Below are 15,608 nucleotides of genomic sequence, written 5' to 3'. Positions count from 1 at the left end.
ATCTACTGAGAGAAAAGGGAGTTTTTATCAGTCTTTTAAAATCAGCATGTCTGAAGTGTCATGGGAAAATCCTTTTCATGATAAAGAACTTGGGTTTTTTCCCCCAATTTCTCTAGCTTCTTTTGCATTGAGGGAAAAAAACACTTTTATGTGCAACTCCAGGTATCTTGGAGATTCCTTTTAAAAAGTATAAGTATTTATCTAACTTGTACATATTTATGAAGTCTGAGAACAGAAGACAGGTCCTGCAGTTTTTCCCTTTATGGACCCCAGTAATATCTGTTTGCACTTGGGACCATGCAACTTTTTAGGCAATTCCAAGAAGTTCCTTCGCCTTGAAGGGGAGAAAAGTTTTTAAAGTTCTGCTTGGGAGGAAATGTATTTCACATGAAAATGCTGATGAAGAGGTTGAAGTTGAACCTGTCTAGACTGGTTACATGTGGAAATGAAGGAGGGAAAGAAACTCAACTCTACAGAGTCAGAGCTGCTGCAAATAAACCATTTACCTAGGGCTGGCCTTGAGGTTTTCTTCCTAATGTGCTAAAGAAAAAGGTTGTAATGCATTTCTCCTAGTCTCCAGTTGATGAAAATCCTATTATAAGCCACCAAATATATGTCGTCATTTCAAAGCTAAAACACATGCCCCTCTTTCCTACTTTTCTCCTGACGTGGTAGACTTACTTCACCGCACATGCTATGCGTGCGCACGTGCGCACACACACACACACACACACACACACACACGGAGTCAGCCAATGCAGATAGGGTTGCAGTTAAGCTGTTTACGTCATGTCTGTTCAGAATCGAGCCTTTAAAACTTTGAAGTGGTAAGAGGTGAGGGATGCAAAGCCCTGGAGTCTAAATGAGACGCTTGATGGATTGGTGGTGTTTTGAAAGCCATCCCCACATGAAGCTGGTAAAAGGGCCCAGTGTCATCGGTTGTTTCTGTCTCTTACAGATGAAGCAACAGCTAGGAGTCCTCCCTCTTATGGTTCTATTAAATTTTAATGAAAATCAAAGAACTCCTTTACAACAAGGTTTCTCAACCTTGGCACTATTGGCATCTTGGGCCGGGCTTTGTTGGGGGCGGGCTGTCCTGGGTCCTGTGCACTGCAGGATGTTTAGCAGCATCCCTTCCTCTACCTATGAGATGCCCGTGGTACCCTCCACTTGTGACTACTAGAAGTGCCCCTAGATGTTGCCAAATGTCTCCTGGGGGGCAAAAATCCCTCTCGATTTATAACTACTAGTTTAGAAAGACCAGCAAGATGATTCCAGCTCCAGTTTGATTTGTTATGAGCTGTTTTATTTTATTGGAACAGGGCTAAAGAATCTCAACTTGCCTCAATAAAATAGAGGAGGTTTCTACAGAGATTTAAGAGTGTTGTGTTCTTTCTAGTGCTGCTCAGAGGTTGCTGTCGGATAATCCCTGGAAAATAATACTCTTGGTGTCCTGTTTCTTTTCAGGTGACGATTGTAGAAAAGGCAGACAGCTCCAGCGTGCTCCCCAGTCCTTTATCCATCAGCACCAAGAACAGGATGACCTTCCTGTTTGCCAATTTGAGAGATAGAGACTTTCTAGTGCAGAGGATCTCTGATTTCCTGCAACAGACGACCTCCAAAATATACTCCGACAAAGAGTTTGCAGGAAGCTACAACAGTTCAGATGATGAGGTCTGTGGAAGGCACTTGCAGGTGTTTTGATTCATCTTATTACTCTTCCCCGGGGGTGTTCACCTCCCTGTCTGTTAGTCTGATCTTGAAGCTTTGCAGCTGTGCTAAGATGAACCACCTACTCTGATGTCCAGAGCAGTATCTCATTTAAATCTCATGGAATTTATGTTTGGGATCATAGGGCCAGACAGAACCTTAGAGATCATCTGGTCTAACCCTCTTCTTTCACTGTTGAAAGCATTATTAAGTAATTTGTCCTGGTTACATAGCAAGTGACTCTGGTCTATATAAGTGACCTTGTTGGGAATGGTACAGAGGTCACTCAAAACTGAAATACAACATCATTATGATGATTTTAGGATGATAAAATACGAATTGTATCCCTATTGAATTAAGCCCTAGACATCCAAAGAACTGGAGCCCTGAAAGATATGTAATTAGCTCAAGTGATACAGCAACTTACTAGCAGCTAAAATACATGGCAAAAATGGTGAGCTCATGAGTAACGTCCCTGCCCGTCTTCCTGCTCCAAGCTTCTGTAGGCATTTCTGAGGCACCAGAAGCTAGAGAGGAGGTAAGGGAGGTGATCCCATTAGCAGCTGATTCAACCACATCATGCTTTGCATGCATACTAATCAGAGAGACACGTGGCCAACCAGTTTGTTGTAAAAATGCATCTAAAATACAGAGGAAACCTATTTTGGGCATTGAAGCTCTGTGGCCCATGACCCCATCAAATCCCCATCAAAGTGCTGGCTTGCTGCCTTTCTCCTGTTTTGTCACGTCACAAGAAACCTCTTAGGGACCATAACGTAGCTATTGGTGTCTGTCCAGAGGATGCTGAAGAAGTAGATTCTGTAGCCAAAAAGGTTCCAGCATCCTGTTGCTCTCTGCATCTGCAGGTGTATTCTCGGCCCAGCAGCCTTGTTTCCTCCAGTCCCCAGAGAAGCATGAGCTCCGATGCTGACGGTGAGCGCCAGTTTAACCTCAATGGCAACAGCGTCCCCACGGCCACACAGACCCTGATGACCATGTATCGGCGGCGGTCTCCCGAGGAGTTCAACCCGAAATTGGTGGGTGCCGCCTCCTCTTGCCCGGAACTTTCTGTATTAGAATAATAACGTTTAAAAAATCTTTTTAAATAAAAGTAAACTCATCAACATGTCAATAGATATTTTCCTATAAGTAAAGGATATTTTGTTGAAGAAACACAAATTACACATAAATATAACATATAATGACATGGTTATATGTCCTTGGGTTTCAGAGTGGCTTCATCGTGGAAGGAGATGAGTTATAGAGGGTACAGCTGACCTTTTTTGGTCTTGTTTTTAACTATTGTGTAAGTCAGCCAACAAATCAGTACGTAATGTCTCAGGCCACATTTAAAAAACATCCACTGTTTCACTTGGAAGTATAGACGTAAAGCCATAAATATCATTTGCATTCTGCTGACTCATCTCAGGTAAGTACAATTCTGACTCTAGGACAGAAAATTTCATGGCAGATCCACGGGCATACATGTGTCATATCTGGGAAGGACTCGAGAAAACCTGAGTTCTTTGTTCTCATGAATTCTGTCCAGAACTTAACTGCTCCATTCACCAGGGAAAGTGTTCTGACCTTCCATCGAACTTGTCCTAACCATTGTCGAAGTACTTTGGGATGTAGTGATGCTTCATTATCCCTTTCAGGCCAAAGAGTTTTTGAAAGAGCAAGCCTGGAAGATTCACTTTGCTGAGTACGGGCAAGGGATTTGCATGTACCGCACGGAAAAGACACGGGACCTGGTGCTGAAGGGCGTGCCCGAGAGCATGCGCGGGGAGCTCTGGCTGCTGCTCTCAGGTATGGCCGGGCTCGGGGTGGGAGCACTGGGGACCCCGGGGCTGGCCTTCCACCTTCCATCATGCATCAGGGCTCTTTCAAATATGTAACCCCCTGATTCAGTGCTAGATCGCAGTTCCTTGCCAGAGTGTTGAATTCCCTCAGTAAAAATACAGGACACAGGGCTTCCCTGGTGGCACAGTGGTTGGGAGTCCGCCTGCTGATGCAGGGGACACAGGCTCGTGCCCCAGTCCAGGAAGATCCCACATGCTGCGGAGCGGCTGGGCCCGTGAGCCATGGCCGCTGAGCCTGCGCGTCCGGAGCCTGTGCTCCGCAACGGGAGAGGCCACGACAGTGAGAGGCCCGCGTACCGCAAAAAAAAAAAAAGATCATTACCATCCAGTCTGCTGTCTTCCTTGTGTGTGGCGAACAAGTCACCTTGACAACCTGATTCAGATCGCTGACAGAGTAAACAAAAAATTCCATTTTCATCTTATTCAAATTGGAAGTTATTTACAGCCACATTTTAGATGAAAATGAAACACATTAGCCGCCGGGGAAAGAGCATACGACAGTCCACAGCCTTGTTATAGAGACACATTCAGAGTTAGACCCAGCATTTTCTTTAACTGTGATGGGATATGTGAGGCCAAAGGGTGATGTGGTCTACACACCATCTCTGTTGGGTAGAGAACTGAGCCCATATTTCCACCCAGTGCACAGGGCGTGGGGTTCATATGGAGGCCAGCCCACCCACGGGGAGAGCCCAGCCCCCCGCAGCGGAGCCCCGCCCGAGTCCTGCCCTGCTTCCCATAACTCTTAGGACCACTGTACCAGGGCCTGGCTCTCTGAACCCACTGAAGGGAGGTGCAGGCCAGATGGCAAGAGATCCTTGCAAACCTCCCTTGAGAAGAGAGCCAAAGCCAGTGTTAAGTTACCGTCAACCAGACTGCCTTTCCAGGACAAGGGTGAGTGATCAGGCCGGCTCTCTGGGTGACCACCTGTGGCAAGGACTGGGTCAGCCCAGGGGTCTAATTTCTAATCAGTGAAACACAAATCAGTTTACCCTGTCATTAAATACGTGTGTGTGTGTATAGTGTATATATATATATACATATATATATATTTAACTATCCATCATATAATATGTACATATATGTATGTGTATTTTTATCTGTATATATTTATATATATGTATATGTGTGTAGGTATATATAATTTATACTTAGGTAAATTATATTTAACTAGATTGAGATTCAAATGTTTGCATCCGGAGTTTTTCTGCCTTTGAGAATCATAAAATGCAAAGATCTCAAAGCAGTGATTCTCACCCACCTCTCCATCATCATCCCCAGCACTGAGGAACTGCCCTCCATAGCAGCGGCTCATCACTGCCGGGAATACCCTCCCTGCCCCCTGCAATGTATCCTAATACCTCCTCCTACCCTTCAGTATGGCTGTTTGTGAGCCCTTCAAAGTTTATGCTTTAGCAAACAGTTTTCAAACTTATTTTGAGAAGCAGACCCTCCTTTTTCAAGTGGAATCCTAAGGAAAACCCCAATAAAATACAAGCAAAGCTGCTTGCTTGATGGAGGGCAGAGGCGGGGGAGGCCTCAGTTCGGCTTTCTCTGCCCGCCTCCCTTTTTTTCTCTGAGCAGCCTCTCAGGATTGTCTGTGGAAGTTCCTTGGAACACAGTTTTTAGGTTGGAAACCTCTATCTTAGGGAGGTTTTTTTTTTTAATTCATCATTATTATTTTTTTTATTGAAGTATAGTTGATTGTGTTAGTTTCAGGTATACAGCATAGAGATTCAGTTATCTTTTTTCTGATTTTTTTTCATTAAGGTTATTACAAGGTATTGAATATAGTTCCCTGTACTATACAGTAAATCCTTGTTGCTTATTTATTTTATGTACAGTAGTTTGAATCTGTTAATCCCATCCTCTTAATTTGTCCCTCCCCCATTCCGTCTCCCCTTTGGTAACCATAAGTTTGTTTTCTACGTCTGTGAGTCTGTTTCTGTATTGCATATACATTCATTTGTATTATTTTTTAGATTCCACATATAAGTGATATCATATAGTATAGGGAGGTTGGGTTTTTTTAAATTTATTTTTGACTGTGTGGGTCTTCGTTGCTGCATGCGGGCTTTTCTCTAGTTGCGGCGAGCGGGGGCTACTCTTTGTTGCAGTGTGTGGGCTTCTTATTGTGGTGGCTTCTCTTGTTGTGGAGCATGGGCTCTAGGCAGGCAGGCTTCAGTAGTTGTGGCTCATGGGCTCAGTAGTTGTGGCGCACGGGCTTAGTTGCTCCGCGGCATGTGGGATCTTCCTGGACCAGGGCTCGAACCCATGTCCCCTGCATTGGCAGGCTGATTCTCAACCACTGCGCCACAGGGAAGCCCCTGTAGGGAGGTTTTAAACAGCCGCTTACTAGGGAGTGAGAAGAGGGAAGGAGGACAGAAGTGAATTTACAATCTGGCGGTGATTGTAACAGACACATCCTCATGGGATTTCACAATTATCTCGCAAGTGTCCTTTGAGGGGAAGGAAGGTGAAGAGTCTGGGTCAGTCAGCTGTGGTTACAGACCAAGGGCGGGGCTTCCACTTTCTGATGTTGCGTCTGTTGGGTATTTCCCAGGTGCTATCAACGAGAAGGCCACGCATCCCGGGTACTATGAAGACCTCGTGGAGAAGTCCATGGGGAAGTACAACCTCGCCACGGAGGAGATTGAGAGGGACCTGCACCGCTCCCTCCCAGAGCACCCAGCTTTCCAGAACGAAATGGGCATCGCTGCTCTGAGGAGAGTCTTAACGGCTTATGCTTTTCGAAATCCTAACATAGGGTATTGCCAGGTGAATGTCACAGAGGGGTGAGACTTTTAAAAAAATGTTTTATTAGCCAGTAAGTAATGAGAACGGTGTTACGGTTAAGAGAACTATTACTGCACCAGGGTCTCTCGACCTTGGTACTATTGACATTGTGGACTGAATAATTGTTTGTGTGGGACGGTCCTGTGCTTTGTAGGATGTTTAATAACAATCCTGTTGACTAACATGTTTAATAGCATCTACCCACTAAACGCCAGTAGAACTCCCCAATTGTGACAACTAAAATGTCTGTAGACATTGATAAATGTCTCTCAGAGAGCGAAGTCTCCCTGAGCTGAGAACCCCCGCACTGAGGTTCTCAGCCAGGGGACAAGAGTGCCCTTTCTGCATCCACCACCGTCTAGTAACCTAGCTGGTCACTAGCTGTTCCTGAGCATGCCTGGGCACCAGGCCTGGATTCTAGGTTCCACAGTGCTCCTGCTATGCATCTCCTAAGCAACTAACTTCCTTGAGAATGTAACTTTTATATGCTATGGTTATATTTTAAGGCACTTTAAAATAAATGCTTAATTCAGTATAAAAAAATGTTGCACATATACCCACTACAATTATCTCTTATACTAGGTCCAGATACCACAATTTGGGAAGCTCCAAGATAATATCCTTAGATTTAAAGGCCACATACATACTCAGAGAGACCTTCCCTGACCATCTAGCTAAAAGATAAAGCAGGCTTAATTCCTTTACACCTCTCCACACACATACACACACACAGAGCACAGGTCTCCCTGTACCACATTTTATCTTTTTGATAGCACTTAATTTAAATATACATCCAAATTGATTCATCAACCTTTACGTCTTTATTCTATCTCTCTGAACCCAGCATTTATGCCCTGTGAGACTTGTCACCACTGTGTCCCCCCTTCCCCAATATTTAGTCCAGAGCCTGTTACCAAGTAGACCTTCAAAAGAACTTACCTTGACTGAATGACTAAGGAACTAACCATGACCATGATCCTGGGCAAGGCAGGTTAATTCTCAAGTAGAATTTTACTAATGATTTCACTTGGGAAGCTATTGAGTAAGGCTTACAAGAAAGAGCCTATTAGACCAAAATTCCTTTTTTAAAAAAATTAATTAATTTATCTTTGGCTGAGTTGGGTCTATCATTGCTGTGCACAGGCTCAGTAGTTGTAGCTCACCGGCTCTAGAGCACAGGCTCAGTAGTTGTGGCGCATAGGCTTAGTTGCCCCACGGCATGTGGGATCTTCCCGAACCAGGGCTCAAACCCGCGTCCCCCGCATTGGCAGGTGGATTCATAACCACTGCGCCACCAGGGAAGTCTCCAAAAATCCCTTTTTTGACATTTATATTGTTGAAGCCTGATGAACACTTACTGGTTTCTAGAAGATCAAAAGAAGTACAGGAGTGAGTTCCCTTCTAATATAATAGAGTTCATATTTATCTTTTGATCTTCCTCTTTTTAATTCAGAGGACATTAAAGTAGTTGAGCCTTGAGTGGTTGTGAGCTATCTGATAATATCTTTTAATAAAGTAGGTTACTTTAGAATAAAATCCCTGTTACTTATCACTACCATCCTTATCCAGATGGAAATAATGGGCGAGGACTCCAACTTTGAAAGGTTTCATTGTTCCCTGAGGAGAGCCCCAAGCCATGTTTACTTGGTTTAGACACAATTATGGAAGATTAAAAAGGAAATAGTTACCTCACTGAATTAAGGATTGAAAACACCTAAACTTTTAACAGGTTAAAAGCATTGTCAAATAGCCTTTGGACAAAGTTTTTTTGAATGAGGGTTTGCGTGCATGGGGGGGTGAATATTGGTGCTCATGGAGGCTCTTAACAGTTAACAGGCCCAAGGACTAAGGGCTTTTACATTTTTAAAGAGTTGGAAAGAAGACAAAACTTGGAAGAATATGTGTGTGTACTTGCAAAGCCTTTAAAAATTTATTATCTGTTTTTTTAAGGAAAAAGTACGCTGGCCCCTGTGGGACTAACTCAGTCATTTTTCAGGTTAACAAAATTGCTTGTATGTTAAAATGGAAAATGTGTTTGATGACATCTTCTTTCATCCCTTTAGGCCATGAACATTGTCACATCAGTGCTGCTGCTTTATGCCAAAGAGGAGGAAGCTTTCTGGCTGCTGGTGGCTTTGTGTGAACGCATGCTTCCTGATTACTACAACACCAGGGTGGTTGGTATGTGAGGATGCGGTTAACATTTTAACCCTTATCTCATCAGGAAAATGTTTCTAGAACCGGGAAACCAGCTGGAACCCCATTTCCAGTCACCATTGGTCAAAAGAATTTCAGACTACTGCAGCTTTCTAAGATGCGAATGAGAGGGCTTGAATCAATATAGATTATACACAAAGGAGCCCCATGGAGCTTCTCCCCATGGAGAGAATACACGTGTCTCACTGTTTTAGAAAACACTCAGTGTGGGTGTCAGTCTGTGCCATGTGAGAGCTACACCAAGCACACAGATCATCAACCCAAAAAGGTTTAACAATTCTTTCATGAAGAGCATGGAATCTATGGAAAGCAGAAGTATTCAAAAAAGGAGTGGGCAGAATAGCATATAAAAATGTATCCAGAGCTCAGTTTCTAAGGTATTTTTCAGAACTGGCTTCATTGCAAAGCAAACAACGGTGATGAGCATTTAAACAAATTATTGGCATTTCTCCTTATAATCCCCTCCGGCGTTAGACATTCATTTTAGCAGGATAAGCTTTTCATTGCCAGTGTAGCAAAAGGTATGCTTTATGCTCCCCTCTTGTGTTCTGTTTTCATTTCTAAACTTTTGCACACTCATTTGACTCATTGGAAATACTCTCCAGAAATGTCTACAGCTGGAATGCTTTTAAATTGAAAAAACAATTGTTTAGAGAAATGATTCCTATGTGGGGACCATGCACCCAGAAGAGAGATTTTTTTTTTAAGAGTTTGCCAAGAAGTGAGGCTACTTAGATATACATTTCATGCCTAACCAAACATCACGTTGCCAACAAAAAAAGTAATTGTGTGCCAGGAGAATTTTGTAAATTGACCTTTTCAACAGCCTTCAGAGTTCTCATGTTATTGCTCTTTTATGATAAAGAATCAGGAGAGGAAGACCCCAGAAAGAGAAGATGTAGCCAGAACTCATCTGGTGACTTGGCTGTGCTGACACCTTGGTCTAGTAACATAGTAATTAGAGTTCTGTCTCAGCAGCAGTTGTGAACTGAATTATTTTCGTCAAGCCATTGGGTTGGGTTCATTAGTGAGAAGGTGCAGTTGGTTGACCCATGGCCTTTTGCGTCCACCTCCACTGCAGGTGCCCTGGTGGACCAGGGTGTCTTCGAGGAACTTGCCCGGGACTATGTCCCACAGCTGTATGACTGCATGCAGGACCTGGGTGTGATTTCTACCATCTCCCTGTCCTGGTTCCTCACACTGTTTCTCAGCGTGATGCCCTTTGAGAGTGCAGTTGTGGTTGTCGACTGTTTCTTCTATGAAGGAATCAAAGTGATATTCCAGTTGGCCCTGGCTGTGCTGGACGCAAATGTGGACAAACTTTTGAACTGCAAGGACGATGGGGAGGCCATGACCGTTTTGGGAAGGTATTTCTCACTTTGAAAACTACCTTTGGGTTTTCTTCCCTGTACTTTTTTTTTTTTTTGCCGCGCCACGCAGCATGCGGGATCTTAGTTCCCCCACCAGGGATCGAACCCAGGCCCCCTGCATTGGAAGCACGGAGTCTTAACCACTGGACCGCCAGGGAAGTCCTCTTCCCTGTACTTACCATGTATCTTTTTGCTTGGTTTCACGAGTCTTAATTGGCCTGATGGTAATCATAATGCCCACTTTTCTCTGTGGCTGAGCATTTCTTTTCATATGCTTTGTCTTTAGAAGTGAAGGCAATCAACTCTACTTCAATTAAAAAATAATACAATTAAAAAAAAAGAAGTGAAGGCAATTTTATTCTGCTCTTAAGGAAATTTTAGTCTTTTGTTTTGATATGCAGAGTTTGCAGACAATGGGTGGACAGGTGTAAAGGGATTCGCCTCCCAGTGACTCCAGATTCATTTCTTCTTCCAGGTATTTGGACAGTGTGACCAATAAGGACAGCACACTGCCCCCCATCCCTCATCTCCACTCCCTGCTCAGTGATGATGTGGAGCCCTATCCTGAGGTCGACATCTTCAGACTCATCAGAACTTCCTATGAGGTAGGTCACGTTCCCTGCCTGAGCATCACAGCACTCTGAGTGCTCTGAGGGGCTCGGCTGGACGTGTGCCACAGCTTCCATTGCTAACCCAGGGGCGTCCCTGCTTCCCTCCGCCTTCTGGGAACTAGTTGCCGAAGCAAGCAGCTTCCTGCCAGCCGACAGCTTCGAGCTCCAGAGATGGACACTGAATGGGTCTAATACCACAGAGCAATTGCCATGACCAGCTCAGGCCCTCCAGTTCTTGGCTTTGCCCACCCTGAAGCCTGATCAAGTAGCAGCTCCTATTCAACTCTGGGTGGGTTGAGGAGGGACTGTTGAAAACAAGCATGGGGAAGTTGACCTGCACAAATCAGCTCACTTCCCATGCTCATGCCAAGTTCTTAGGTCTTCTGGGAAGTACACAAGCCAATCCTCTTAGGTCCAAGACACATATAATACTCTATACCATCCTAGAGAAGAACCAGAGTCCTAGGATTCCTCTAAACTTGCTTGGCCTGGGCGTGGGAGGGTGCCTCCTGGTCCATGATGACCCCAGATGTGGTCCTGAATCCCATAAAAGAACTAACGAGCATCTAGAGGTGAAGGAACCACGGTCCTGTGTACCCCATAGCACTTGGGGTTTGTGGCGCCCCCCAGGACTCAGTGCCCATAACATCTCATGGTTTGTTCATTTCCTGATCATTAAGAAATAGCATGAATGTTCCGCTCAGCACACTAGGCCCTCTCCTGATGTTTTGGGATCGTATGACTGGCGATTGTCAGCATTTCAATTAGCAACAGCCTGGATATGGGAGAAATGGTGAGGAAAATCTCTCCTAAAGAGAACCCCAAATTTGGTGCTTTTAAAAAAATCGGCATGGATCCAGACATCTTTTCAGAAATGTGTGTCCTTAACTCAAAATGGGAGAAAGACTGGTAATTTATTATTTCAGACAATTTTCATTGACACTCCATATATATTGAAAACAAAACATTTTTGATACGTTTTAGAATCATAAAAGTAATGCAGGTTTATTGTAAAAAAATGTAGAAACTGTAGAAAAATATGAAAGAAAAGACTATATCCTGTGAGCATCTCACTATATTTCCCTCAAGTATGGCGTGTTTTTTTTCAGTTTTTAAAAACATTTATTTTAATTAATTATTTATTTTTGGCTGTGTTGGGTCTTCGTTGCTGTACGCAGCCTTTCTCTAGTTGTGGCGAGTGGGGGCTACTCTTCATTGCGGTGCGCAGGCTTCTCATTGCGATGTCTTCTCTTGTTCCGGAGCATGGGCTCTAGGCACGCAGGCTCCAGTAGTTGTGGCACACGGGCTTAGTTGCTCCGTGGCATGTGGGATCTTCCCGGACCAGAGCTCGAACCCGTGTCCTCTGCATTGGCAGGTGGATTCTTAACCCCTGCGGCACCAGGGAAGTCTCCAAATATGTTTTTATTTTTTGCAACTTACACTTAAAAAATAAGTTTATACTAAAAAGTGTTTTGCACCATTCCATTTTTTACTTAAAATAGATCATGAGCATTTTCTGATATTTAATATATTGTTTGCAGGTTTTTGCAGATTCTTTTTTTTTTTATTTTTTTTTTTGCGGTATGTGGGCCTCTCACTGCTGTGGCCTCTCCTGTTGCGGAGCACAGGCTCCGGACGCGCAGGCTCAGCGGCCATGGCTCACGGGCCCAGCCGCTCTGCGGCATATGGGATCCTCCCAGACCGGGGCACGAACCCGCATCCCCTGCATCGGCAGGCGGACTCTCAACCACTGCGCCACCAGGGAGGCCCTGCAGATTCTTAATAGTCTGCTTTAATGAGGTGCCAAAAGTTATTTAGCTGATCCCTTTTTGTTAGACATTTAGTTTGGTTGCTTCCAAATTTTCAGTACCATATGGCAAATTTGTATGGTATTATTATGTATTTACATGTTATATAATATGTATGATATTATATATTATATGATAAACTACTGCATAAATAACACATCTCTGAATTTCTTCTTCTTAGAGTCCATTCTTAGGAATAGATGTGCAGTAGTAGATCAAACAGTATGAATTATTTCCAAGCTCCTGGCACACACTGTCCAATTTCTTTAAAAATTGTCCCAATTTATATTTCCTCCAGTAGAGACTAAGGATGGCTGTCACTTCACTCCTTCCAAAACTGGTTACTACCATAATGCGTTCTTTAAAAAATCATTGCCCCAGGACTGCCGCATAGTCCTCCGTCAGAAAGTTTGCATGATTATTTTTCCAGAAAAAGAGTCCACGTGACTGAAGACAATAGCTATTATTATAGCTGCGGGCTGTTTTCCTAAAGGCATCCCCTGAAACCTTTATTTTAAAGAGAATTCTAGATCAAAGTGATAAAGCTTGGTACGTGGAAACTCAGCTTTGTTCTCGACAGCAGGTAAGCTAAGGTCTTGTTGAGATCAGCACTTGGCCCATTTTTTTTTTTTAAGTTTATTTATTTATTTTTTTAATTAGTTTCTGCTTTATAACAAAGTGAATCAGTCATACATATACATCTGTTCCCACATCCCTTCCCTCATGCATCTCCCTCCCTCCCACCCTCCCCATCCCACCCCTCCAGGCGGTCACAAAGCACCGAGCTTTTAATGGGAAAGAGAGGAGAATGGAGACAAGACCAGGGCTGCTCTCCGTTTCCATCCTCTCTGCCTGGTCCCTAATGGTGACGCTTAGGCTGCCAAATATCCTATCACAGGACACAGCAGCAGTTTCCTTCCTCTGCCTGGGAAGACAACCCCGTTTATGTATAGCAATGCCTACATTACCTGGCCTTTCAATACATGATGATTGGTTTTTTGTTTTCTCTTCTCTGCTTGGTGTCACTGCCCTGCTCATAAGCTTCCATTGCCTTCCCAATGCCTTCTAGGCCATCCTAAAGAAAACACCACAAACACTTGCCTTTCTTTTTTTTTTTCCACCTATTAAGTTGATGGTCCTCAAGTCTGCCTGTGCATTAAAACCACTTAAAAAAATTTTTTTAAGCCAAGCTTTTAAAAATATACATTCCAGGGCTTCCCTGGTGGCGCAGTGGTTGAGAGTCCGCCTGCCGATGCAGGAGACGTGGGTTCGTGCCCCGGTCTGGGAAGATCCCACATGCCGCGGAGTGGCTGGGACCGTGAGCCATGGCCGCTGAGCCTGCGCGTCTGGAGCCTGTGCTCCGCAAGGGAGACGCCACGACAGTGACAGGCCCGCATACCACACACACACACACACAAAATTATATATATATATATATATATATATATATATATATATATACATTCCTAGGCTCCATTCTAGACCAGTAAACTTTGTATCTCTGGTATGAGGCCTAAGAATAAATTTTTTTTTTAAAGTTCCCAGGTGATTCTAGAGCCTGGTGAGGGTTGAGAATCACTGCCCTAGATACAGAATGGGGCCACTATACAGAGAGACCCATTATAACCTGGTTATACGGCACAACACTGGTGTTCTGAAGCAGGTGACTCATTGCTTTCTGTGCTTCAGGATAATTAGTCAGGAAAATAGAAAAGTAGGGAAAATACGGAAAGCACATTCAGCCTTGAGATTCCCTAGGTTGATGCCAGTTGATCAGCTTTCTCCTGATGTGTAGAGATGGTAACTTGATCCATAAACGCTTTGCTCATTGTGAAGTTCTACCGAGCCCCTCCTGGAAGGAATGGTAAGGACGGTCTGAGAGACAGTTTTCTTCTGTGTGCGCCCCGTGTGCAGTTTTGTTAGACACATAGACGTAGAAGACAAAGTCCCGGCCTTCAGGTTCACCCATAGACTGAGATGAGCTTTCTGGAAGTCACAGGGCACTTTAAATAAAAGACCTTTCAGCAGACACACGACCACCACAGTTTCTTCATGTTCAAGACGACTTGCCCAGGGCGTCTGTGAAATGTTAAGCGGGGAAAGGAGGTGGCTGATAAAACACAAGGAGGAGTTTGTGCAGAAGGACAGGTTTTTTGTTGTTGTTTGTTTGTTCTGCAGTATGCGGGCCTCTCACTGTTGTGGCCTCTCCCGTCGCGGGGCACAGGCTCCGGACGCGCAGGCTCAGCGGCCATGGCCCACGGGCCCAGCCGCTCCGCGGCATGTGGGATCTTCCTGGACCGGGGCATGAACCCGTGTCCCCTGCATCGGCAGGCGGACTCTCAACCACTGCACCACCAGGGAAGCCCTAACAGACAGTTTTAAAAGTTCAGAATAAAGTGTCAGCTCCTTAAGGGTGATGAAAACAGCTCTCACTCAAGGAGAACCCACCTCGTGTGGGACAGGTGCTGGGTGCTTCCCAGCCCCACCAGGTACATGTTAACACATTTTAAGGTGAGAATTTAACTTGAGAGAGGTAGAGCTAGTTTTCCCAAGGCACACAGTGAGGAAGTGGGAGAGTCAGGAGCCAAATAAGAGCTCCCCAGCATTAAAGCCAGAGCCAGGGGGGCTTGTCTGGATAGGACGGAGATGGACTTGTAGATGTACATATGGACAGGAGATCAATTGGTCCAGGAGAGGCTGGTTCATGGAGAGTCTGAAAACCACCAGTTGATTTGCAAGGCACCCAAGAGCCCCTGGAAACTGAGGGGAGTGTTTCTTCAAGTACATTATTTCTGGGCTTCCCTGGTGGCTCAGTGGTTGAGAGTCCGCCTGCCGATGCAGGGGACGTGGGTTTGTGCCCCCGGTCCGGGAGGATCCCACATGCCGCGGAGCAGCTGGGCCCGTGGGCCATGGCCGCTGAGCCTGCGCGTCCGGAGCCTGTGCTCCGCGACAGGAGAGGCCACAGCAATGAGAGGCCCGCATACTGCAAAAAAAAAAAAAAAAAAAAAAAAAAAAAAAGGTTGCTAGCCCTCAGTGTCTGCCAATGAGAGACAAATGCTAATGAACTAGAGATCAGGACAGGAAGCCTCACTCCAACATTTCCTACAACCTCTCAGTTTAATAGTTAGCCTTATATACTTCCTTTCTTCCTGCCAAGAAAGTTCTTCCTTTAAAGCATTATTTCAACCACAAAGGGCCCTTGTAGCCTTATTTAACCCTCTCCTTCCCCATGAA

The 15,608-nt window shown here is 44.7% G+C and overlaps 1 protein-coding gene across 1 annotated transcript in view; it reads left to right on the top strand.

Moving 5' to 3' along the window:
• Positions 1–15,608, top strand: part of TBC1D9 (TBC1 domain family member 9) — a 101,600-nt gene that overhangs the window by 68,049 nt on the left and 17,943 nt on the right. Inside the window, exons 7-13 of the mRNA XM_081251097.1 lie at positions 1,468–1,674; positions 2,577–2,747; positions 3,369–3,519; positions 6,136–6,350; positions 8,432–8,549; positions 9,667–9,952; positions 10,431–10,560. Coding sequence (XP_081107223.1) covers positions 1,468–1,674; positions 2,577–2,747; positions 3,369–3,519; positions 6,136–6,350; positions 8,432–8,549; positions 9,667–9,952; positions 10,431–10,560 — 1,278 coding nt within the window. The remainder of the gene's footprint in view (positions 1–1,467; positions 1,675–2,576; positions 2,748–3,368; positions 3,520–6,135; positions 6,351–8,431; positions 8,550–9,666; positions 9,953–10,430; positions 10,561–15,608) is intronic.

This window comes from Mesoplodon bidens (genome assembly GCF_964165515.1).
Source record: "Mesoplodon bidens genome assembly, chromosome: 1".
Lineage (NCBI taxonomy): Eukaryota > Metazoa > Chordata > Mammalia > Artiodactyla > Ziphiidae > Mesoplodon > Mesoplodon bidens.
Note: the sequence above shows the minus strand (reverse complement) of the source record. Positions and strands in the feature narration are given on the sequence as shown.